This window comes from Amblyomma mixtum, chromosome 1 (genome assembly GCF_055824585.1).
Source record: "Amblyomma mixtum isolate Tamu chromosome 1, ASM5582458v1, whole genome shotgun sequence".
Classification (NCBI taxonomy): domain Eukaryota; kingdom Metazoa; phylum Arthropoda; class Arachnida; order Ixodida; family Ixodidae; genus Amblyomma; species Amblyomma mixtum.
Genome location: NC_143012.1, coordinates 236,657,920 through 236,683,517, shown reverse-complemented (window position 1 = coordinate 236,683,517; position 25,598 = coordinate 236,657,920). Strand labels below are relative to the sequence as shown.

General features: G+C 44.0%; 2 protein-coding genes across 3 annotated transcripts; one reads left to right on the top strand and one right to left on the bottom strand.

Annotated features, from left to right (window-relative positions):
- Positions 1 to 5,553: 5,553 nt before the first annotated feature.
- LOC149371284 (putative deoxyhypusine synthase) lies at positions 5,554 to 7,915 on the bottom strand. The gene is made up of 3 exons (XM_089565020.1): positions 7,362 to 7,915; positions 7,052 to 7,216; positions 5,554 to 6,897 (listed from the first exon to the last, which is right to left on the bottom strand). Exons 1-3 carry the CDS (start codon positions 7,560 to 7,562, stop codon positions 6,157 to 6,159), a joined length of 1,107 nt encoding a protein of 368 aa, XP_089421146.1. The 5' UTR covers positions 7,563 to 7,915; the 3' UTR covers positions 5,554 to 6,156.
- Positions 7,916 to 8,290: 375 nt separating this feature from the next.
- APC4 (anaphase-promoting complex subunit 4) lies at positions 8,291 to 14,942 on the top strand. Of its 2 annotated transcripts, none has more exons than XM_089565018.1 (3): positions 8,291 to 8,539; positions 12,215 to 12,461; positions 12,823 to 14,942. In XM_089565018.1, the coding sequence occupies exons 2-3, from the start codon at positions 12,221 to 12,223 to the stop codon at positions 14,910 to 14,912; spliced, it is 2,331 nt and encodes a 776-aa protein (XP_089421144.1). In that variant the 5' UTR covers positions 8,291 to 8,539; positions 12,215 to 12,220; the 3' UTR covers positions 14,913 to 14,942. The 2 variants fall into 2 exon arrangements, with proteins under 2 accessions (XP_089421144.1, XP_089421141.1); XM_089565015.1 differs by having other exon boundaries at positions 8,291 to 8,544.
- Positions 14,943 to 25,598: the final 10,656 nt, after the last annotated feature.

The following is a 25,598-nucleotide window of genomic DNA, read 5'->3' as shown; positions in this document are numbered from 1 at the left end:
ATTATTTCAGGTGAAGATGCTAAGCTGATTGGCATTTTTCAGATGATCGCTTCCATATGGGTTATTTAAGACATCCTAATTAAAATCTGTAAAAATAGAGGATAAACTAAAAGATAAATCTACACAGCTCTTTCTTCCTGAGCTAGGAGAACAATACATTGGTTTTCCACTCTCAAGTAGGCTAAGGTTATTACAGAGTGTAAAATCCTCAATCAGTTGGCCCCTATTGTCGGTTTTGTCACTACCCCGAAAGCTGGAGTGGGCGTTATCTCCGACCATCAAAAACAGTTCTGGTAGCTGCTCCAAAACGTCTTCGAAGTTGTGGATTCTAAGTTGTAGGTCAGTATATACGCAGCACACTGTAAATGTTTTAAATGTGTGCAGAATGGCCCCACACCTTGTAATCTACTTTTAAGCTTGTATTCTCGAGCTGCGATTCCATTTTTAACTATGACGGCAACGCCACCCGAAAGCTGGCTCGCCTGCTCTCAATTGCGGCGGAAGACCTTATAGTGTTTGAGAATGTTTTCACGTTTAGAACCCAAGTTTTTCTCCTGTAAACAAAAGGCTACAGGCAAGTGTGTGGCTAGTATGTCTTATGTCATTCAGGTTATGTAGGAGTCCCCTGCAGTTCCAGTGTACGAAAGCCATTTTGTACTATGTGGGTAGTGAAAGAACTAGGTTGTGTTTTCGGGCACTCCAATTCGGGGCTTCTCTCTTTTGTGCTGATCCAAGGAGCCCCGACGTCCTTCCAACATTGACGGCACAGGACTGCCTTGACTTGTGTCCATCGCATCCTTGGACACGCTGGACGAACGTGCACGATGCACGTTCGTTTGCATGTTGGGCCTCTCCGAGAGGGGAAGGGGCCTTAGGGCCTGCTTACCTGGAGGTCTGCATGGCCCGTTTTGTGGGTGGTGGCGCAGGACTAGCTGCTGCCACCAGGGGCACGGGTGGCCCTGCTCCAGGCTCATTGCGTGTGACCCGGCCAGGTACCGAAAGCAGTTGTGATGCTCTGCCCTACTGCACCATGACAGAAAGGGTTGGTTTGTGAATCGATGTAACTTGTTTCAGTGCTTCTCTTAAGGTTATGTTTTCTTTTATTTTGAGTGTCACAGTTTCCTTTTCTTTCTTCCAAACTGGGCATGAACATGAGTGCGCAGGATGGCTGTCCCCACAAATTACACGTGGGTGTGGTACAATTTCACATTTCTGCAAGTCGTGTTCATGGGACGCACATTTTTCACATGTTAATTGGCCCCAGCAGCTCTGAGAGCTGCAACCGTACCTTTGGCACTTGAGGCAGCATCATGGATTTGATGCATATTGCGAGAGTTGGTGTTTCATGCAGCATATTCCTACGGAGTCTAGGAGGATGCTCAATGTGAAAGTAAGGACAATGTGCCTTGTGGGTATTTTTTTTATTGCCTCGTCCAATTGTTATCCTGTATACATTGGTCACGTTTTGTTCCTTTAAGCCTTCCAGAACTTCATCAGTTACATATTAGAGGTCATCATCCAAGATAACTCCCCGAACTGTGCTCAAAGAATGGTGTGGACTGATTGCGATTTTTCCAAAGGATTTCACTTCTGACAAGTTTTCCTTGTTGATGGTTGTATAATATTTCTAAGAGAAGGTCGCTGTTTGCTAGCTTTTTGATTTTATATCCTTGTCTGATGGTATTTGTCAAGGTCCTGGTAACAATGGAGATAAGAGTAGAGCAGTGTTGTCCTCATCTTCGCTGTGAACAATGTGCAAACGTGGGAATGAGGTTGCATTCTTTGCGAAGAATTTCGATGCCTCGGTGCACCCTCTTTTGGGAGCGAGATCAATGTTAAAAAAATGAGAAGCCACAGAAGAAATTTGGTGTTTGGCAATGGTGCCAGCCACCCACCATGGAGCCCAACACTGGGACCGTTCAGTTTATTTTCCTTAAAGACCCCCTTGTATCAGAGGTTACATAAGAGGCGAGATTTTAATGAAATGAGCAAACAAAACAGCGAATATTATTTAGCACTGAAGGTGATCGGTTACATGTAGCGGATGAAGCGATGTTGACGATGTCACGGAGTAGGCCATTTCAGTCCGTTGCTGCTCGAAAAAAAAATTAAAATGAAGCAGAAAAGGTGGCAGTATGCAATGGCGGCCGGGCAACTTGTAGAGGATGACTGGTGCGGTGAGATATGCGTGCTACAGCTGTGATATACGGTGACCGATTGAGGGAAGAATGAAATAATTTGTGATAAAGGGTGAGACTTGCAATGAGACGATGGAACGAAAGGGGTGGTAGTCCCGATAATGCTTTCAATAAAGAAATGCTGTCATATGAGTATAAAGAGTGGATGAATCGAGTGGCACGATTTTGGACAGCTTCTAATGCATTAAGTAAGTAAGTTTGGTGCGGGCTCCATATGGCAGAGGCATATTCTAATTTTGGTCTGATAAGCGATTTATATGAGAGTAATTTTACGTGTAGAGGGGCAAAGCAGAGATGGCGCTTGAGAAAACCGAGTGTTTTATTCGATGCTGAAATGATGTTGCCAATATGGGTGCACCAAGATAAATCACAAGACAAGGTGACTCCTAGATACTTATAAGATGATAGTGATACAATCGAGGCGTTAGAAATGGAATACTGGAAGCAAAGCCGGCTGTGGCGATGAGAGAAGGATAAGAGTTTGCATTTATTAGGATTGAGGGACATCAGCCCATCATTACACCAATTAAGTAACACTATTAAGATAACACAGTTGTCAGCAAACATTCGAATACTGCAGAAAACGTGGTCAGGTAAGTCATTAATATATTTAAGAAGAGTAATGGACTGAGTACAGATCCTTGCGAAATGCATGATGTAACTGGGAGGCCGTTAGACAGGTGGCTGTAAGCAAAGACTGATTGAGAACGATTCATGAGAAACTGCTCAACCATTGTAGTACGTTAAGATGTAAGTTTAGCTATGCAAGTTTTACTAATAAACGACGGTGAGGAATTTTATCAAAAGCTTTCGCAAAATCTGGACAGGACAGGAACTATAAAAAAAGCCCCGCCCACGCCAGCTGTACACCACAACTATAACCCAATATGGTGAGACACAGGTTTGTCAGCCACACGAGGTTAACCCTAGCCGCCAGGAAAAAAGGGAAAACTAAGAAGAGAGGAGGAGACAGGAAAGTTTGAGAAAGGAATAGGGTATTGAGAGAGAGAGGAGGACAGGAACAGGTGACTGCCAATTTCCCCCGGCTGGGTGGCGGGAAAAGTTGGCAGTTACCTTTTCCATCTACAGAAAGCTGGGGCCAAAGTGGTGTGTTGCCTCCGCCGAGGGGCCTTGAAGGTCCAAATGCTCGGCATTTGATGGCTGTGGTGATCTGAGCCAATCAGAACAGTGTGCACTGCAAAAAGTGTTTTTCCACACCAGGTTTCCCTTTTCCCCGGACACGGCGATGCCACGGACCCAAGCGGGTGCTTGGGTCCGTGGTGACTCACTGATCACCATCATCCCCCTGTGGGGATGTTCCTGCGGAGGATGCTCAGGAACCCATGGTATCACGACTCAACAACATCTGTATGTAGCAGATGCCCCTGCAGGGGTTTTGGAGTTGGTGCTACATGTCCAAATTTAATGTCATTATAAGCAAGTCACAACGATAACCCCTGCAAGCCAGTCAAAAATGTTACCTGGTTATAGGCAGTGCTCATGAGCACAAAATCTCGTCAATGTAATCCAGTTGCAATATGAAAATTCTCTTGCAGAAAATGCCGCTCTTCTTAGACGACAGAGTCGAAAAGTAGCTATAAACGAGTGTCAGCCAGAAGTGTTGGTAACAATGGCGCAATGAAACTGCAGTAGAAGTTCCTAATGACAGAAAGTTATACTTCATCTCGCAAGTTGTTTGCAGCACTATGAAGGCTGTGTGATCTGAGCCAATCAGAACAGTATGCACTGCAAAAAGTGTTTCTCCACACCTCTCGCCCCCATGACTGGTGGCTCCATCCCTGGGAAGAAAAGAGCAACAGTGTCCAGCTGCTGCGCGCAGGAGACTGGGCCGACTCAGCGGATGCTATGTTTACGGATGGAGGCGTACCACTTCGCAGCAAGCCTCCGCAGTGCTGTGTTCGTGCGGACTTTCTCTGCTAATTTAACCAGTGAATGGAACACTATACATTAAAAATACCATCCTGAACTACCTTTTCAATTGCTGCAATAACTGTCTGAAAAATAGTCACAACACTACTCAAATATTTGAGGAACTATTAGTTGTCATCCTTGGCCCTGATTGGATGAGAAAGCTCTACCTTTCACTCTTCTGCAAACAGCTTAAGAGATGAGATACAGGTATAACACATTTTTTGCCTTGATAGGAGGTTGCTTCCAGCGATGCTACATGCTTTTCAGCGTGAGGAATGGGGATGAGTACTTGGGCGAATGAGTTGTGCCATACTCCGTAAGCTACGAATGGCAGCGAGGCTAATGACATTAAATCTACATGTGTGACACCATGTGAATGCCATTAATACTTCAGGCAGCAAGCACTTGATGGCACTGCACACATGTGCAGTGCAATCTTATACCCACGTCCATGTGGCGTGGGCATAAGAAAACCACTCTATGCCCAAAAATATCCTTCATCACACTCTACGTTGTGTCCTGCAAGCTATTTACAACGCACAGCTAATCAATCCACCTGTCGCAGAATCATTACCATTGGACATGCCTTCAGTTTATGGTTTATGGGGTTTAACGTCCCAAAGCGACTGAGGCCATGAGAGACGCCGTAGTGAAGGGCTCCGGAAATTTCGCAGTCGCCAATCATTACCAGGGTAGTTGATTGGTCAAATTTGCTTCATATTGTAGCTTCTAGTCCTTCTAACACATGCACGGACTCCGGAACAGGAAAGGGGGGGGGGTCAAGAGGGCACTCCCCCCCAACATATCTCCTGAGGGAGCACAGCCCCCCCCCCCCCCCCCCCCCCCACAAATCTTTATGCTCAGATCAGATTTCTGATGAACTGTGTAATTCTAGAACAGTATTTGTGTAAAGCACAATGTAGCTAAGCGAACTGGTTCTGTAGCATAGTCTAGCAGCTTTCTGTTTAGTAAACTAAACCAATCACATCCCAACAGAATTCATTGACCAACCCTTGTTCATGGGCATGATTAGCAGAATTGATAGTCTATGCGGAAGCTTTATAACGCACTTTATCTCTCCTCACATGTATGTGCAGTCAGCGTCAAGCGATCAAGACAGTGAAAATGGAAACACAAAACGAGACGGTTTTAGCTGAAGGAGAATTAATACTAGCGCATTTAATTTCCACTAGGATGATGCGATGACGTTAGCATTTCAATGAGCCCAGCCTGTCATCCTTCTGGAGAATCTAATATTTTTGTGTTCTTATGTTCATGTTTCAGTTATGCTCTTCATGTTTCACATTAAACAAATACACCTTTAAACAGTGCAGACTAAGAAGAATACAAACAAAAGAAAATTAAATAAATACTTATGAAAAATAAGCCCTTCCATACATCAATTTACCACAAAGGTGAAATATGGCATATATGCTGAAAGTGAACTTTAATGAGCTATGGAAGCACTTTCCAAACGGTCTTGCATCACTCCCGTTTATAACCGGAATACAATACGCATCTGCATGAAACACATAAAAGCAAAGGAAATTTTTTTACACAATGCTCACAAAATAGATGCTGCTGCCTACACTGTAAAACAAAGTTATTATTCAGGTATCCTTTTCGCAGATACTTGCAACTCTAATTAAAAACGGTAGTTAACACTCGACAATGGGAACTACCCTCTTTCAGTGCAAACTGCCCTAAAAATTCCCTGGTCATCATACTCCTTTCACTTACAAGGTGCCAGTCCTTAGCTATAACTAAGTAAATATTGGAACAAACCTCTTTTGTTTTAAGAGTGAATTTTTTCTCACACGGGCTGCTCTTATAAGCCTAACAACAGCTTCTGAACTGTTCAATTTAAAGCAGTTAACTTTACTTTTAAATGGTTCACACCCTTCCAATAATGGAGCAATGCTCATGAACTGTGCCTAAATTATCTTGCAAGGTGTAAACACGACTGTTCCAGCCAAACTGCGACTCTTCAGTCGTAAAAGGTGTGTAGTTGTTACCAAAAAAAGCTTCACTGATCACCATTTCCTAGCTCCTTATGCCGGAAATGCCACGTGGCAAACGTTCTTGCCACCAGGAGAGGAAACACAAGTGTAGCATCAGCAAAAATTTTAACTGGGTGGGCATCTTTGCGGATTTTTCCCCAGGATACTGCTTCGTCGGGAGATGCACCTGCATCACTGCCATCAAACTCTGCAGCTGTATTCATGAACACAGCAAAATCTGCACCATTGCGCATCATGTTTGAGTTGCAGATGTGGTGCTTTACTAGTCCACCACCTACTATCACCATACCTGATCGCACCGCTTTCACAGCTATGGAATTGATGCGACGAATGTCTTGAGCTATGTCCACAATCAGACCTGGGTTTCGGTACGAATGAAAGTAGATCATGTCACCAAGGGAACCATCCGTTAATGCAGGACAGAACACTGGGATCTTGTTCTTTGCAGCCCAGTAATAAATGGAGCTTTTGTCATTGATTTCATTTCCAAACCTTTCTATCATTTTGGATGGTGACCAGATGGTCCCCTGAGTACGCTGCTCCTCGAGCATTGCGTTAAAAATGGGTATCACCCAGTTCTCAAAAAGGCAGTAATTGTCATTTGGGGCCAGCAAGTTCCCAATGCGATTGATGCCCAAGTCACGCAGGGAGCTCCCCTTCAGAGTGAAATCGCCAATATATGTGGGTGCCAAACACTTAATGAGGTCCTCTTCAACACCGCCCGCAGTAGTCACAATGCAATCAACCTGAAAATGAAGCACACAGCAGTTTATTTCCGTTGAATATACGTGCACTGGCAAACGTTTACAGCACGAGCAGAAAGCTCGAAAGTGTCAAGTCAGAACTGCGCGGTACAATAACACGGGAAGGCACCATTTTCATGCCAGTATGAAATCTTACCATTTTATGTTCCACAAGAAACCTGATAACGTCTCTGACCCCAGCAGACGCCATGTTGGAGGTGTAGCCCAGAAAAATCGTGCAGCCATACTTTCTACGAATGAATTCATCCGTCTCGTGCTCATCAAGCTGATCCTTTTCGAGAGGCACGGCTCTGCATTCCAACTAGGTGAAACAAATGTAAAACTTCGTCTAAGTGAAACCAAAACGTCGACCGCTCTTCTAAAGCACTAGCAAATATATGAAGAATTCAGTCTCTCATGCAGTCAAGTCCAGAGAAGACGCCTAAGGAAGAATACTTTCTACTCACCATGCGGTTTATCTCGTTGACAGCTCGGTCAAAATGAGTCGCCTGAAAGCCGGAGCACTTGTAACTTTCCAGTATACGGGAGTAGTCGATTCCATCGTTGAAGTCATAGCCTTTCACTTCAATTTTGTCTTTAACCGGCAATTCGCCGGACCTCCTTAACACAGAATCCGCAGCAATAGCTGGTTCGCCTTGAGCGTTCATATTCAAAACAGACACAGTGAGCTTATTCAACACACTGCGCTCAAAGACTCGTCAAAACAAAGGCTTGCCTTCTAAGCAACCCGATCTGACAAGGCTGTCGGTCACTGCACTGCACGACTAATCGCCCGCAGATGCCGATTTTGAGGCACTCGAAATGCTCGAAATCGCCGCCGGACGTATAGGGCTAAAAGGAGGAAGGTATTCTATCACGTGACTTGTAATGACATAATTTCAAGATTGCGTTTACTTCGGTACTTTTTGTTGCAAAACTAGGTAAAATGGTCATAGTTCCTAGGTCGCTCTGCCTAGATGCTTCGTTCTCTTGCAAGAGATCTGAACATTATTAGCCTTCAGCCACTAGGATTGTAAAACACCAACTGTAAACAAACGCAGTCCTTGATGATGTATGAACTGTCCTTTTGCCTGATTAATCGCGCATGTTTAGTGCAAGCCCTGATGCGAAAAAAAAATAGTTCGAGAGAATTTTTGTAATTCGACTTCATAAAATAAACCGATAAACGATAAACGCCTTTCCTGATAAACGTGACAAAAAGGGATAAAGATAGGCACTTTAAATTGGTCGGTGGCACTAACATCTGACATTAAACAGCATATTTATTACCGTGTTAAGGTGTCAAGGTGGTATGTGAACGTACATGCGTGTAAATTTTACCTGTAGAAGATATTCTCCCCTTTCAAAAAAAGCTCGTAGAAGTGATTTTCGCTGCGACACGAACCTAACCTGGCAACGCTGAGCTTTCTGCTTCTTGCCGCAAATCTTGGATGCGCATCAGAGGCAAACGCGTAGTTTCTTTTCTAATTAGATAAGATAACCACTTCAGCTTAATTATTCTCCCATCGCGTTTCTGTGTTTCTAAACGATTTAGTGCCGCGAAATCTTCTCAAGCCTTGACAATGACCTAAGCCTGTGCGCGAGTCGAGTGGCGTCGCGATCAGCTGTTCCTGTTCTCCAAGACGTAAGGTGTCTGCCGTTGTAGCATTCGTTTCTGTTGCCACTTAATTCATATTGGTGTGCTTGCTGCCCTTGTGATATGACTTACCGCCTCCGATCCGAGCGTTTGTTAAAAATATAATATTAACCCGCTGCTGTGCCCCCATGCACGGCTTGCAAGACGGTGTCAGATGCGGTTTGTGGTCCGAAAGCGACTCCGGCTCTGGGGGACGCCGTAGTGAAGGGCTCCGGAAATTTCGACCACCTGGGGTTCTTTAACGTGCACTACCATCGCACAGTACACAGGCCTCTAGAATTTCGCCTCCACGGAAATTCGACCGCCGCGGCCGGGATCGAACCGGCGTCTATATCGGGTCAGCACCGAGCGCCATAACCACTGAGCCACCGCGGCGGCTCGGATGCTTTAACCCCTGGGGAATACGCGAAGTGACAACTTATTTTTTTTTTTTTTGATGACGGTTGTTTACGTGCTAAATTTCTTCGCATTGCCTACCAGTTCACGGTAAAAAATGACGCCTTGAGCTGTAGCAAAGACAGCACAGGTTGCTACAATACGCCACATTTCGGTGCTTACTTTAGGGGAGGGGGGGGGACCCTTTTCTTTGTATTCATAAGATTATTGCAATGTGTGCCTTTTTAACCGCCAGAACGTTATGAAGCATTTTAAATGGGAATGCTTATTATTTCTCCAAGCTAGAATTTGCATCTCCCACTTGAAATCCTAATCAAGCGTATCTTATTAATGCTGTTGAATCTGTTCAAAATCACGCCGCTCGTTTTATTCATTCATCGTAGTCTTATGACATATGCAGTATCTCCGTGAAAAAAGCATCCGAATTATCACCCTTATTGCTCTGTCATTGCATTGCCAGCCGATCTTTATTCCAAAAAATTTTTCACAGCCGTATGCGCGTCGCACCTAATTATACCCCCCACACACACACACATGCACACACATACATATCACACCACACCTACCATCAGCTAAATAAATGTTGCCGTCATCGTTCTCACACTGCGCCGCCGCGGTGGCTCAGTGGCTATGGTGCTCAGCTGCTGACCCAAAAGACGCGGGTTCGATCCCGGCCGCGGCGGCTGGAATTTCTTTGGAGGAGAAATTCTAGAGGCCCGTGTACTGTGCGATGTCAGTGCACGTTAAAGAACCCCAGGTGGTCGAAATTTCCGGAGCCCTCCACTACGGCGTCTCTCATAGCCTTAGTCGCTTTGGGACGTTAAACCCCATAAACCAACCAACCGTTCTCACACTGTCACATTTTCAAATTGTGCTTTTCCTCACACAGCTGCAGACTCTAATGGAACAGTCTTCCAAACAAAGTTGCTATCATCACCTGCTCCTCACAGTTCTTTGAAAATGTAAAAAAATTATTGTAACTGTTTTCTTAACCTTTCCACCCTCCTGCTATCCTCCCGTGTGGGCACCAAGGATGTTCACACATGAAACTCCTGGTTCTGACATTCACAGCATGTGCCTTCAAGCTTCAATGCTGAACTTCAGAAACTGAGCAGAGCATAATTGAGAACCTAGACAAGCAAAGCAGAACAGTTGGTCTAAAAGTGAATATGCAGAAAACTAAAGTAATGTTCAACAGTCTCTAGATAGGAGCAGTTTACGATAGGCAGCAAAGAATTGGAGGGGGCAAGGGGCTATGTCTTCTTGGGGCTGCTAGTGATCACAGATTCCTACCACAAGAGTGAATTAACTGGGAGTGCGAGTATGGGATGGAGAGCATTTGGCAAGTACTTTCAGGTAATGAAAAACAGTTTGCCAGTATCCTTCAAAAGGAACTATATAACAGCCATTTGTTGCACGTGCAGAAGGTATCTACGAGATTCTTAGAAGTTGTATAAAGTTCTGTGCTAGCCAAACTAGGAGATGCATTACTGAAAGGCTAAGGGCACGTTCCAAGAATGTAATAAACGCTCATGAAGCAAAGATTATGAAGCTTTCCTCGCAAGCCACTGCTTGTCCTCTACCAATGACAAGAACTGCACACCTTATTTTGAGAGCACTGTCATCACCGACAGAAGCAAAAAATTCATCACGCAAGAAATCAACACATCGCTATACTAGGGGAAGACTATGTGAGCTCCAGTTTCATTTCCCTGTCAGATAAAGAGCTGGCTTCTTTGTGCATGTGCGGTTGATACCTTTGCATCGGACAGCACATGTATTCATGTCAACTGCTCAAAATGAACCTGTCAGAAGTCAGCACTCTCCCTTGTCCCCTCAGCTGTCATTCTGTTCTTTTTTGCACTGCAATCATTTTCTGTGATATGTGACACCTGCATCCTTCCGGTACTCACCTATGTGGCAGAAATGTGGAGGCTAACGAAAAGGGTTGAAATGAAGTTGAGGAAAGTGCAGTGCGCTGTGGAGAGTGAAATGACAGGTGCTACATTAAGGGAGGAGAATGGGTCGGGGAACAAACATGAGTTAACATGTTCACTATGTTGTGGATCACTAGTGGGTCAAGTAAATTATTTGTGCTGTAAGGCCACGAATAGTGGGTCCTGCGAAGAAGCTGTAGGACAGATTTTATTGTGAAGTCCTCCTCCTTTGACCTCACAATAAAATCTGACCCATGGCTTCATTATGAGACCCAGTATTCGAGAACGCCTAGCATGGATTAATCACATGACGTGCCGGTGATCCACGATGCAGTGAACATGTTAATGATATCTTAATTGAAACCGAGATTAAGAAACTGGCAGGGCATGTGACACGAAGTCAAGATAACCAGTTGGCCCTTAGGGTAACAGAATAGATTCCAAGAGAGGACAGGCGTAGCAGGGGCAGCAGAAAGTCAGGTTGGTGGAGGAGATTAGGAAGTTTGCGCGCATAAGGTGGCCGCAGCTGGCATAGGACAGGGTTCAGTGGAGGGATATGGGAGAGGCCTTTGTTGTATAGTAGACATAGTTAGGCTGCTGCTGCTGCTTTTGGTGATGAGAGAGAGTGACCACTAGGGCTGTTGAATTCTGGCAGCCACCTCCAAAATCACTGAGCATGTGATCTGTCACTTCAGTGCATTGAAAGTGTTAGCAGTGATGCAAAACTATCGATAGTACTATCGATACTATCGAAAGTTGAGTCACTATCGAACTATCGACGGTAAAAGCGACTATCGATAGTACTATCGATAGTTCTTTTGATAGTACTATCTATAGCAGTATCGATACTTTTTATATATAGTACTATCGATACTATGAAATCAACCGCGCGTACACACTGCATCCTAAACTTGGTTTCCCGAGTGTGTGGTATGGAGGTGATGGTATGAGTTGCTGACAGGACTCGCCCGTTTTCGCGGCCTACATGTCACCCAGCTCTGTAGACGTTCCCTACGTAAAGTTGCTGAATAAAATGTTAGCTTGCGAATGTCCAAGTTGCACAGCATGTGTGCGAAAACCATTTCTGCAGCGGTTACGTCAGCAAGCCAGCACTGTCATATTACTATAGTATAGTAGCAAGCCAGCACTATAGTATTACTATCGATAGTAGACTATCGATAATAATATCGATAGTCTATCGATAGTATCGATAGTTTTTTTACACTATCGACAGTTAAAAAGAAACTATCGATACTATCGATAGTCAATTTTCTGATAGTTTTGCATCACTACTTCCTGCTCCTAAACCACCTTCCCTTTCCTTGCACAGGAGGCTATGGCATCCTTTCGACAGGTGAACGAACGCCATGTGTCAGCCGAAGTGGAGCTGATGCTGTGGTCCCCACGGTTGGACCTGATTGCACTGGCACTGGCACAGGGTGATGTGGCTCTGCACCGACTATCATGGAAGCGCGTTTGGCTGCGTGCTCCCCCTGGTGGCAAGGAGCACGCCACCTCTGTGCTCAGTCTAGCCTGGAGGCCTGACGGCAAGCTACTTGCCATTGGCTACAATACAGGTGAGCCCTGCTGTGCTGAAGCATGATTACGAAAAAGTGTGCAGTGCCACACACAAGATCTCGTAGTGTTGTGCAATGATGTTATTTGCTTTTATGCTGTCTCTTTCTTTTTCACCCATCTATTGTGAGACACTTGTCTGCACAGTTGTCATTCTTTGCAATACAGCACTGGAAAAGGGTTCCAGCAAGATAACTTTACTGCATAATCACAGTGCACATAGTTTGCTGATAGCCATACATGGTGGCTAGTGAAAACTGGGCATAATAACCCAGTCATTCTTGTTGCAAAGTTATCTTTCACGGGGATCCCTGGAGCTTCACAGGATGGTGTAAGGCATTGCTTGCTCACTTTTCTTTGCAGGCACCATCATTCTGTGCAACGTGGAGAATGCAGACATAGTCCACACCCTGTCTCACTCATCTGGGATAACATGTCTCTGCTGGTCAACAGACGGCTGCGTTATAGAAGGCGCAGAGCACCGGTCGTACATATACCACGATTTTTCTGCTGGATTCCTGCCAAAGCTGCCTAGCCTGAACAAGAGCTATGGTTGCATCTCGACAGCAAAATCTGTGGAAGAAAATATCGATGACTGCAAGATGATCAAGAGCCAAGAAGACTTCAACATTCTTGTTGTTGGAACAGCTGACGGCCGTATTTCCTTATATGCCTACGGTGTGCTCTTATGTCTTGACTTTGAGGTTGTCCTGATGGACGGCGCTGGGGACCAAGCAAAAAAGGTGGTGTCTGCCTGGCTGTCTGACGAATTCAGCAGGCTCACTGTCGTTGTGGAAAGTGAGCGAGATAGCTCTGACAAGTGTATGTACCTGCAGACCTATGCCATGCCTCTGCTCAAAGAGAAGCGGAGGGAGCTGCGGATCATTACTCTCAAGTATGGCCAAGTGACCTCGCTGGCATCTTACCTGGCAGGTGCCATGACCTCCGTCAAGGAAGCGTGGGAGGACATCCTACTTGAAGTGGACTCAAAGCTTGCCAACTACGCGCAGGAGAAACAAAATTTTTCCAGTGACACTGTTAGCGATGACTTTCTCGAACTATTGATGTTTGGTACGCTCTCAGATACACTTCAGAAGTTCCTCTTGCATGACCTCACAGAGAAAGGGCTCAAGAAGCTGGGCCATGCTATTGAGCTCTGCTACGCTAATGTGCAGAAGTATGTGCTAAAGCAGTGTCAGGGTGTCACGCAGGCATTGTACTACCACTTGGCTGACCTCAGGGGCATGGCATTGTGGCAGGACAGGTTTGGAGCCTTGGGACTGCGCAGTAACGCTGTTGATGATGGCCTAAAGTGTGTAGGTTCTTTCCTCCTGAAACTCGCTGAATTGCTGCAGGTGATAGAGTCAAGTATCCGCAACTTCAGAGCTTTCTTCCGCTGGTTATACATGGTCATTTTGCGGCTGACTGACGATACTGTACCAGTTGAAATAACTCGTTCCTCTCAGCAGGACGTTGTGTTTGTTGCAGAGTTCCTCAAAGAAAACTTTGCAGTTGAGTGGAGTGAAGAGAATCGACGCTCATTCAGCATGGAAAGGGTCGGGCAGTACCTCAAGGATGAGCCACTCACTTTCCCATTGCCAACACACCTCAATGCCTGGCAGCAGTTCCTAGAAGACAATCCAGATGTGCGTGATTTCACCATTCCTCATCACCCAAAGAACTCTCTTGTCCAGGAACACAATCGGTTGGAACAGGCAGCCGCAAATGCATTTGTGGGTCTCACTGATGCCCTCAGACCTTGTGTTTCGAAGAAAGCACAGATCACACTGGCAGCCATGGTTCAGCTTGACAAGTTTCCTGCAGTGTCACATGTTACATCAAGCAAAGACAAATGCATCTACACCTCATTCGTGCCTCATCGCACTACCGGACGTTACCTCTATGTAATCAAGCACATGACAATGACAGATGAGTTTCTTGTGGCCTGTATTTACTTCCACAGGTTTCGGTACAGAGCAGACGGAGATGATGCAAAGTGCTCAGCAGTTCTTGATGCTCAGTTTTACAATGATGATGTACTGTCAGTCCTGCTAAGCGAGGAAGGGGAGCACGCAGACTCCAGTGTACCTTTATTGGTCCAGTTTGGACTCAAACATATCCAAAACCATTTTCAACCTCTGCCAAGACATGCACCTCCTCACCCAACCCTTGTGGAATTGGGCATCCAGCCGATTGATGCAGCTCAATGTCTCGAAAAGATGGACTTCCGACGACTGGAGAAGATGCGCGCTGCTTCGTTCGCTGTTAGTGGGGCACGGAACGTAGTGTGCGTGTTGTTCCATTCTCGCAGGCGCGTGCGAACGTTTGAGATGGACGTTGAAGAGGAGGAGGATGAAGATGGTGAGGAATATGAAGAGGACAAGGAAGCAAACTTTACTACTGACAAAAATATGACAGACTTTCAGGACGATGACAAGGAGAACAGTTTTTGAATTAAAGCTGCTCAGTTGTGTTTCTTTGTGCGCTTGGCTCATGTTGGCTTTAAGCGTCTTGTTATGACTTGCTGGCATTAAAGAGAGAGAGAGAGAGAAAAGGACGGAAAGGCAGGGAGGTTAACCAGGCAATGCCCAGTTGGCTACCCTACACTTGGGGAGGGGAACAAAGGGGAAAAAAGGAAAAAGAGCACCAAGGAAGTGAGTCTTCTAAGTGACCAGCGACCACTATGTCACAGGGACAGAGGGCGCGCACTGAAAACTTAGATTATAGGCGGGAATGCAACCCCGAGTCCCTTAGGAAATTCAGGAGCGCTTTCACCGCTTTCCGTTGTCTGGAAGGTTGTGTCCAAGGCCCCAGAACGTTAGACTCTGTTAAAGGACGCGAGTCCAAGCGGAGCAGAGAAGCAACTAGGCAACCGCGCTCTCGCTCAAAACGAGGGCAGTCACAGAGGAGGTGGCTGATCATCTCGTCACAACCACACTGGCCACACGCAGGAGAGTCAGCCATTGAGATGAAATGGTAATAGGCGTTTGTGAACGCCACTCCCAGCCACAGGCGGCACAACAGCGTAGTATCACTGCGGGGGAGGCCGAATGCTTGCGGCATTAATCATTTTAAGGTAATGTAAAAATGATATGCTTTACCAAGTGTGTGTCGATACTGTAGACACAACTTTGTTGCGTTTAAAGGGGTCATGACATAGTTACCAACAAATCATGCTTTTACATGAAGCTACTAGCCGCGACGTTATTATGTATATTTAAAGAGGTAGGGCTCTACGCACACATTTGAGCTAATTGTAATTTGAAGTTTTCAGCTCTAAGCTCCTCCCCATGGAGGAAAAAGTAGGAGGGAGCATGATGTCACGTGCTCAGCCTCTGCAAGCCATCCTCCTCTGATGCCGCTGCCAAGGGCCCTTTTGTGCACTGACTCGGGAAATAGGTCCTCCATAGTTACCAGACTGCCAACCAGCTTGGTTTGCGGTGCTTTTTAGTGAACATCCGTGCTCCGATGTAGCATAAAAGCGCAGTGCCACACAACAAAAAAGCGAGACCGAAACTGAAATCCGGCTAAGAACTACCGCTGCCTTGTCACGTGAGAACCTATTTCCCATGATGCTTTCCATTATATTTTTTATGACTAGGCTTCAAGATTATGACGTCATGCTTCCTCCTAGTTTTTTTTTCCTCCATGCTCCTCCCCCTGGCAGCGACATCCATTTTGGAGCAGCCAGAGTGACGTCATAGACTGGCAGCATCGTCTGCTACGAGTCCGGGGCAGAGAGTCTGGTCGTGCCACATTGCGAATTTGCCGAGTCCGGGCAGAAGCTGCACAGAAAAGGGAAGGACTCAGGTCTTCGTTGCATTTGTACCCCTCCAACTTTCCCTCTTTGCCCCACTGCACCCCAAGCCTGAACAAAGAACAACTCAGTCCCCTATGCCCATTACCAGCATTTCAGTTGTTCAGACTCGAGCAAGCACGTGAATCTCAGTCTATGTCATCACAAACCGCGAGCGTGCTAGTGTTGCCTGATGTCCGCGCAGTTGAGGACAACTTTTGAAAATTCAATTACAAATTACCCACTGCACCAAATGAGCTCATATTTTGTCCAGTTGTTCCCAGATGGATACCGAACAACGTGCAATAAAGAGCTTGAGTCTGAAAAATGGTGTTGTGACCCCTTTAATGCAAAGGTATGAGTATAAGTTTTAATTGAATCGTTGCACATTCTGATTGCATTCTTGCATTGCAGGTTAGGTGAAAATGGATAAGATAGCATTAGCAAGCTGGTATGTTATTTTAAAAATTCATTAGTGATGCTCTGAAAGTGCAGATGCACGACACAGTGATGTGCAGTCTATCATCGCCTCTATGATTGTCAGAAAAAAAGGCTTTGGTCATGCTGCAGTGAAGGATAGCATGGCAAAATGTTTTGTTTTTTGTGCATTTAACCAAATTCGGTATGTGTGCAGAGTTAAACATGCATGCTGGTGTCCAAACAGGAATTCCTTTGACAGTATATAATGCACTTCGTAAATTGTATGGGCAGATCCTACACATACTCTGCTGTAGGTGGTTAGTGTAGAAACTCCATGCATTTTTGATGTCTTTGATTGAAAATATGTATGAAAGGAGGCTGCTCATTCATTTGCCCCGAGTGCATGGCAAAAAAAAAAATTGGCTGGCCATACTGACATTCTATTTCTGCATGAAAGTTCTAGGAACAAAAGCAAAAACAGACGCCTTTGTTGCACTTGCCAGTAATCTCCAGACCAATCTGAAAACAGCATTTCATCTTTATTTGTTCATAAATTGTGAAGGGCTGCCGCATGTAATTCACACGTCAAAAGTGATGCCAGTGATATGGCATCATTCAGCATGACATGTTTTGGGCCAAACTAGTTGGTACAGTTCCAGAGTAAAGTTTAGTGTAAACAAAAATAAAAAAACATGCACATGAAGGCACATACATGGTGCTGTGAACAAAATTTGTTAAAACATAGAGAATGCACGCCCATGTACAACAGCTCCAGAAAAACTAGAAGCATATCTTGATAGTTATTGACTGCACTCCCCCTTTTACATGGTAAGCATGGAGCAGGCATGGTTTCTAGAGAATGGGAGAGCAGAAGAAAGGGTAGTAGGAGGCAGCTTGATCTGGCTCTATAGTCTAGAGCTAACACTGTCTGTTCACTCTTTTTGTGCTAAATTTTATTATGTTTAGAGGTCCCTCAAGGTGGAGTGAATTTGTAATAAAGAAGCAATTACTCATTGGCACCCACCCAAGCGCAGCCAGACGGCTGCAAAGAAAAGCTGTACAGCTTGCACAGGAACTTCGTAGTTAAAGAAAAATTCATCCTAATTCGGGATTCGAACCCGTGATCAGGACGAATTTTTTTTTTTCTACGAAGTTTCAGGTGAACCTCATGAAAACTGTGGCGAACATCAACAAACTTTCAATCTGACTGGCATTTTTACCGGCTGCAATTCCCTCTCCACATCGCTCAGAAGCCGTGGCGCCGGAACAGAGTACGTACCAAAGGGTGAGGGGTCATTCACACCATCAAGGTATGAGCCACAGCTCGGAGCTAAACAAATGCGCTGCGTCTTTAGGAGAGCAGGTAGCATTGTGTTTTACTGCGATTCCCAATTCCAATTTAAACACCTTTATTACGTGGATGGCTCTTTATGGTGGCTGCTTCCGTCGTGAATCCTGCAACGATCTTCGGTGGACTGCAGACCAGAGCGTATGTGAAAAGAGCCTCCTCAACACCTTGCATTAGAAAGCCCATGCGCCTTCTTCTTTTCGCACGTGCAGCGATCATGTCAAAAAAGCGTTTTATTTCTTCGATATATACACATCATACAATATATACGATATACAATACAATATAAATATACAATATATACACATCATATGCATATATACGCATATATGATACAATATACTTATACGACATACACGCATCAACATTTGGATGCTGAATTCATGAAAGCAGTAGAACCTCCGCTCTTTCTTTCCAGACGAAGATGCTGAAGGTCCCCAGTAGTAGCTTCTTGATCTCCCAGGTTTTCAAATCAAATTCTGGCTGGGCTGTCCAATGAAAAGTAGATGTTTTGAAGCTTGCTGTTTTCGTCGTAGACATGCTGCGTGGCCACATGGTCGAACATGTCCAGCCAGTCTTCGACATCTTCCATGGAAAGTCGGTGGCTCACAAGACTGGTGAAACATGACAGACGTTAAATACCCTAACTACAGTATCTATACAACTATACGGTGCAACAGTAGCAACGGCCACGCATCACTCTATTATTGGCCGGCCGCGCGGCTAAAGCAGTCTAAAAGCGCCGAAATCTGTAGGCATGCAAAATTTCCTGCATTTATTAGCAGGAAATACTGCGGTGGTTGTCGGTGGCGTGCATTTCACTGCGATCTTGGAGGTTAGAGGTGCCTTACTATAGCTCCATCACATGATGTAGGTGTCCCTGATCAAGAAAGCACACGGGCATGGTTTAAATTTATTCTACAAAAAAAAAAATGTGAATTCAACCCTCTAGGTCATGCTGTGCTGTTGAAACATTTATCCACATGCTTTCTATTGCGGGGCCTTCAGTTTCACGGTTTCACGCTATGCTACTCCCCAGGTAGCACTGAAGATTAGAATGATGCTATAAAATTATTATGCAAGTTGCGGTAACATTATATGTTACATTAGAATGTTACATTAATATTAAAAATAAAATATAATGTTATGCATTATATCTGAGACAATTGTTGCATGTTGTGCTGTGTAGTGGAGCTGAAGTGTCCCCTTCATTGCTAGTTTTTGCAAAGCGTTGTTAGCTGTGTGCTATCACAACTTGCGGGCCTGCATGCTTGTGTAGGGCTGCTTCACTGTATTTGAGAATGTCATATTTATGTTATTTATATGCTTCAGTACTGTTCGGGGAAGGTTATTGTAACGTTTATATGTAGCATTACAAAAACATTAGAAAAAAAGGACATTAAGCACATTGAAACAACATTTGACCAAAACAAAAATGTAACATTATCGTAGTGTTTCAGTGCTGCCTAGGTCAGTATGCTAGGCCCGCCAATAGGCTGGATGCGCTGGACCGATCCTGCAGAACACTCACCGCCGTTTGCTGCCAGGTGGCACCAAAACATTAAAACAGTGTTACATTTTTTATTGCGAAAGCAATACTAGTTGCACTTTCAGCCCGTCGTGTAGCGAGGCCGGTAGCTACCATATTAGCATATTGGAATGGATTGGATTGTATAACCGATGCATCACCACAAGTCTAACCACAAGCACCACCATCAGCTACACTACCAGCTGAACCATGGCGTAGCTATGGATATTGCTTTCGCAATTACCGGGCTTAAGCAAGCTAAGCCACAGCCATTTTTATTATGGTCAGACTTTAATTCAGTGTGCTTAATGTACTTTTTTTCTAACGTTTTTGTAATGTTACTTATAAGGGTTAAAATAACCTTCCCTGAACATTCATGAAACATTTAGACAACATATACCGGGTGTTTCAGCAAACACTTTCAAAAATTCTCATAAGTAGAATTTTCGTGGTAAAGATATGGCTTTTGCAGCATAGTATTACCAACGTTGGCGGACACCAGAAAACCGGTGAATCGTACTAGGCAGTAAACTGGTTCACTAATTTTTAATAATTAATTTTTTAACTATTAGAGTTAGGTGCCTAGTTGCAATTAGGTATTTGTAGCCGGTCGTTAGTAATAGCCATATCAGTTTTTAGAATTTCGAAAATGCGATTATCCTCGGCGCTGTGGTTCGACAAAATTTGGCTTTTTCGACTAGTTACGTGCACTAGAGGGGATGCTTTGCCTGCATGCTTTCGATAGCGCATGTATTTTTCGCACGATGCAGCCAAACTTTGTCGAGCCACAGCGGTGAGGGTAATTGCGTTTTCGAAATTCTAAAAACTGATATGGCTATTACTAATGACCGGCTACAAATATCTAATTGCAACTAGGCGCCTAACTGTAATAGTTAAAAAGTTAATTATTAAAAATTAGTGAACCAGTTTACTACCTAATATGATTCACCGGTTTTCTGGTATCCGCCAACATTGGTAATACTATGCTGCAAAAGCCATATCTTTACCAAGAAAATTCTACTTATGAGAATTTTTGAAAGTGTTCGCTGAAACACCGGTATGTAACATGATAGTAACATTCTCGAAAACAGTGAAGCAGCCCTGCACAGGCATTCAGGACCCCCACTTGTGACGGCGCACAACTTACAACGCTTTCCAAAAACCAGCAATGAGGCTGACACTTCAGCTCCACTATACAGCATAACATGCAACTTGTATTCACTCACCTCCTAACTGATGTCATGGAGTCAAGCTTATATACTCATTACTGAGGGATGTCCCATGAACGATAATGGCGAATGGGTAATAACCAAAGTTTTTTTGACAAAATAATGGGGCTGTCTGTGCAATCTATGGCAAGTACCATCTAAGAGATGAGGTTGCAAAGTACTGCTAGTTGAAAAACATCTTTACTGTAAAAACAGCGGGAAAAGTTCTTGAAATCACTGCTCAGATTTGTAATTTTGTTTTATTGTTATGACTCTAACCTTATAATAACGTTTAGAAGACTATATTAAAACAGTGTTTGTTCAGAGCGTTAGAATAGCATTTTCTATATAACATACAACGCTGTATGTTAATTTTTAACGTTGGTGTAACATTAAGGACAGGGTTAATTGGAGAGACATGGGAGAGGCCTTTGCCCTGCAGTGGGTGTAGTCAGGCTGACGATGATGATGATGATTATGTAACATTACAGTGGAACATGTAACAATCTGCAACTTGCATAACATGTTTATAACACTATTCCAATGTTCGGTGCTAGCTGGGTGAGTGGCACTGGCTGCTAAGCAATCGCAGCGTGTCTATGCAATCACGGCGGCTTCTAGCGGATGCCCATTGCCTATTATGCACATGCACTGGCAGCCTCAACCTACTCTGCGTGCAAAAGTGAAAAAATGATACGGCTGCCACAGTGTGCATCGGTTTTCATTGCACAGTGTTATGCCATCTTTGTGGCTGTACAGCAAATAGTAAAAGAGAACACCGAAAATAGCGTAATCTGCACTGATTATCTGAGTATGCTCACAGCAATGCACTCCAGAAATGCTGCTGAACCATTAATAGGCATTATACATATAGTTAGTCGCAACACAAAAACATAACATTAAATTCTGCTGGGTCCTTAGCCATGTTGGAATTTGGGGTAAGAGAAAGCAGATGCATGAGCTGCACAAGCCTGATTCGGTCAAATAAAACAAGTGAACATACCTCACAGGGATGGTTTGAAGTCAGTATTCAGTAAACTAAGAAGTAAGTGGCAGGCTGCGTGGGAGGATCAGGGAGAGAACAAACTGCATTCTGTAAAGCCCACGTTAGGAGCTTTCCACGTTACGAGAATGGAAATCATGTTGACACCAAGAAAGTTTTACAGAAGTTATTTTACATCGTCTACACATTGGAAACACACACATTACACGCAACTTCTTACTGATAAAACAAAACAAACCTCTCTGTGAAATGTGTGGTTTCGAATTCACTGTAAAGCACATTTTAATTTTGTGCACAAAACTTGAAAGACTGAGGAGAAAGTATTTACAATATTCTGTAATGAATACATCCCATTACACCCCATGTTGCTGTTAGGCGATCAAGCACTTGTTGACTTTTCACGTAAAGTTTGTTTCAAAGTTCAAGTTTCATCAGCAAAGTTTGTTTTTGCGGAGAAGGTGAAAGTGTTCTTCGCATGGAAGAGTCGTCTAGCCTCCTTGAAAGTGATAGTTTGTTTAGTCTTCATTGTAATGATCTCTTTTTCATTCTTCCATGAGGGACATGACCTTGAATATGCGGTGTGATCACCTTCGCAGTTTGTGCAGCGAACTGCTGCTCCTTCACACTTTTCGGAAGCATGGTCTTTTGAGGCACATTTAGCGCAAGTTTTGTGGCCACGGAAGCTCTGTGACCCATGTCTATATCTTTGACAATTGAAACACCTTCGTGGGTTCGGGATGTAATGACGTACATTTATTTTCAGGTAGCCTGTTTCTATGGACTCTGGAAGTGTGCTGGAGTTGATGTTTGTTGGGATTTCTTTGTCATCTTCCTTATCTTTATACGATGTACATTTATGACATTTTGATCCTTTAGACCTTCGAGCATCTCTTCCTCAGTCAGGTGGATGAAATCTGTTTCTGAAATCATGCCACGGCACGGACGGTATTCAGGGATTGGTGTGCAGTGATAGACACAATTTTGTGTCCAACGGACACTTGATTAGGAAGTTTGGATATTGGACGATGTCTTTTAGCCCTAGTAATAGGTCAACACTGGGCATTTTAGATAGTTTGTAGCCTGGACTGAGGGAATCAGTTAGGCATTTTGAGACTAGAAACGGGGACATTGTTCTTGCAGTTTTTTCTGTTTTCCTGTTTTCGTTTTCCTGAAGCAGTGGGTAGTGACGTCATCGGTCCGCACCTTTTTCAGAGTGCGATCATTATGTTTAGGAGGTGGAGCCATAGAATATGATTTTATGTTCGGTCAAAGTGCCAGCCGCCCACCAAGGAGCCCAACGAGGGGACGGGGCAGGAACTTTCAAGCAAGTCATGCCCACGCCAGCTGTACACCCCAACTATAACCAAATATGACGCAACTTGAGGTCGCTGGCCACACAAGATTAACCCTAGCCGCCTATGAAAAGTGAAAAAACAAAGAAGAGCGGAGGAGACAGGGGAGTTGTAAGAAAGAGATAGGAAAGTAAAAGATGGAGAGAGGATAGGAAAAGGCGACTGCCGATTTCCCCTGGTCGGGTCAGGCCGGAGGTGCTGTCTACGGGAAGCTGGTGCCAAAGTGCTGTGTTGCCTCCGCCAAGTGGCCTTAAAGGGGCTGCAAAACACTGCTTGGGGGGATACCGGCTATACTTCAGGTGTATTCTTTATGTGACACAGATGCTGACTTAAAAAGAATTACAGGAATCGATGCACAGGAACGGGAGTTATTCAATGAAGAAATTTCAAAATACAAGCAAACAAAACGCTGCCCTCAACTCGATTTTGGCGGGGCTTCCCACTCCTATTTCACTCTCCCAATGACGGCACCTGGCGCAACCAATCAAAACAGCCTGCCAGAGTACGTCGCGGAAGTTTACACTCCACGGTTGCCTGCTCTCTGTAACTCGTTCTTGCTGAGACTGGCAGTGTCATTTCCATGCCAGAGCCCCTGGTGGTGTATTTTTTATTTTACTTGCTTTGCAGGGATTTTATCTAAGACAAACAAGTTGTTTTTGTTGATCTAATATAGAACGCAGACAGGTGACAAAATGTGTCTCTATTTATTCACGCAATTTGCAGTATATTAACTGTTTGTACAATCATCAAGCTCGCGCCAGGTGATGTCATATCCGCTGCTGAAACCCGCCACTGTGTGGGGACACCATCAGAGCCATGAATTCATTTTTGGGAGGACATTAAAATATAAAAAAACGGAATATACGCGGTATTACCGACGCTAATAGCACCGTTGTAACTTACTGTATGCGATCTACAGGCAAAACAATCGACTAAGATTGTGTTTCTGGGCCCCTTTAAAGGTCCAAACACTCGGCGTCGGCTCAACTACCAGGATCCCCTTTTCCCCGGACACGGTGATGCCACGCACGGCTAAGCATGGGTGCTCAGGTCCGTGGTAACAAACTGCTCACCATCATACCCCTGCGGGGATGTCCCTGCGGATGCTCAGGAACAGGTGGTGTCGCGACACACCAACATCTGCACGCTGCAGATGCCCCTGCGGGGCCAGGATTGTTGTGTGAATGTTTTAGTAACGTTCTGCTAATGTTATCAGTTATTGTTCCACAAAAATTAATGAAACATAGATGCATGCTAATAAGGAGTTTTTTTCCCGACTTCCATTATAGTCGCTGCTTTAATAGTGAGCTTGAATTCTTAGTAGTACAGGCTTCATGTATTACGTATTTGCATATTACGCCTATGCTTAACCCTTTCTAATGATAATTTCCACTTCTATGTAGAATGCTACGTAAATATCTCAAACATAAAAATACATTACATGCCACAATTGCATTGTTTCACTTATATTTTATTACTACCATAATAATTTCATTTTGTCTAAAACATTGCATAAATGTTCTGAGCACAACAAATACATTGTGTTGTATTTTAATGTTAACTTAACGTTATTACACAACACATTATTCAACATTCATAACAAATATATAACATTATTATAATGTTTAGTGATGCATGGGATGTTTGTAACGTTGCTTATATTCTGACTAAAACATTAACATGTAGAACACAATCAGAACAGTGTTTAGTTTGAATGTTCAGCTAACGTTAACGATACATTTTTATTTTAGCTTTATAGTAACATTTCTAGCAGCATTAACACAATGTTTACTTTGAATGTCAAACTAATGTTTGTGATTCAACATAAAACAATATTTATAATTTTTAAAAATAAAATGTTCCAATTTAACATTACTGCCACTGGCTAAAACAATTTTAAAGCATTATTTTAATGTTCGGTGCCACCTGGGTACAAGCAGAAAATCTTGGCACCTCGTGTCACAGTCTAACATCACTAAGCCAGCATATGTACGAGAGCGTTAGTTTCTAGTCTAGTGAAATTTCTGAGCCACATTCACAGCAGTGTGCAGGACGAGCCAGCATGGGAGAAGTCACTTATGTGGCTTGACTTCGTCGTGGCAGAACTGACATGAATTCTTTAATTGCAAGATTCAAATAGTTCACGCAAATGCCCGTGCCATCACTAGGCAGTTTCGCCATTCCCGCATTTTATATTTAAAAAAAAAAAAACAGAGGCCTGCATCACAGGTAAGTGGAAAGCATGAAAATTCACTTGACCCTTTCAGGTGCCATTTATCATTGCGATACAAGACAAATATTTTTTGCTGTGTAATATAGCTTGTATATATCCATGCTTTAAGAAATTCAATTCCTTAGTTTTCAAACAGAAAACACCTGTGGGTTGTTTTTTAAAAACATGCACACACAAAATTTCTTACAAAGCACCAAAATAGCCTCAAACTAATATTAAAACACCAGGATTTGTGTAGTGTAGTAGATACC

Excerpts from the sequence above, each read along its gene's own strand:
- APC4 (XM_089565018.1), top strand. The coding sequence starts at position 12,221 with ATGGCATCCTTTCGACAGGTGAACGAACGCCATGTGTCAGCCGAAGTG. Across the intron at positions 12,462-12,822 it reads TGCCATTGGCTACAATACAG|GCACCATCATTCTGTGCAAC; the intron begins GTGAGCCCTGCT and ends TTTTCTTTGCAG.
- LOC149371284 (XM_089565020.1), bottom strand. The coding sequence starts at position 7,562 with ATGAACGCTCAAGGCGAACCAGCTATTGCTGCGGATTCTGTGTTAAGG. Across the intron at positions 7,217-7,361 it reads TCAACGAGATAAACCGCATG|TTGGAATGCAGAGCCGTGCC; the intron begins GTGAGTAGAAAG and ends TGTTTCACCTAG. Across the intron at positions 6,898-7,051 it reads TTCTTGTGGAACATAAAATG|GTTGATTGCATTGTGACTAC; the intron begins GTAAGATTTCAT and ends CTTCATTTTCAG.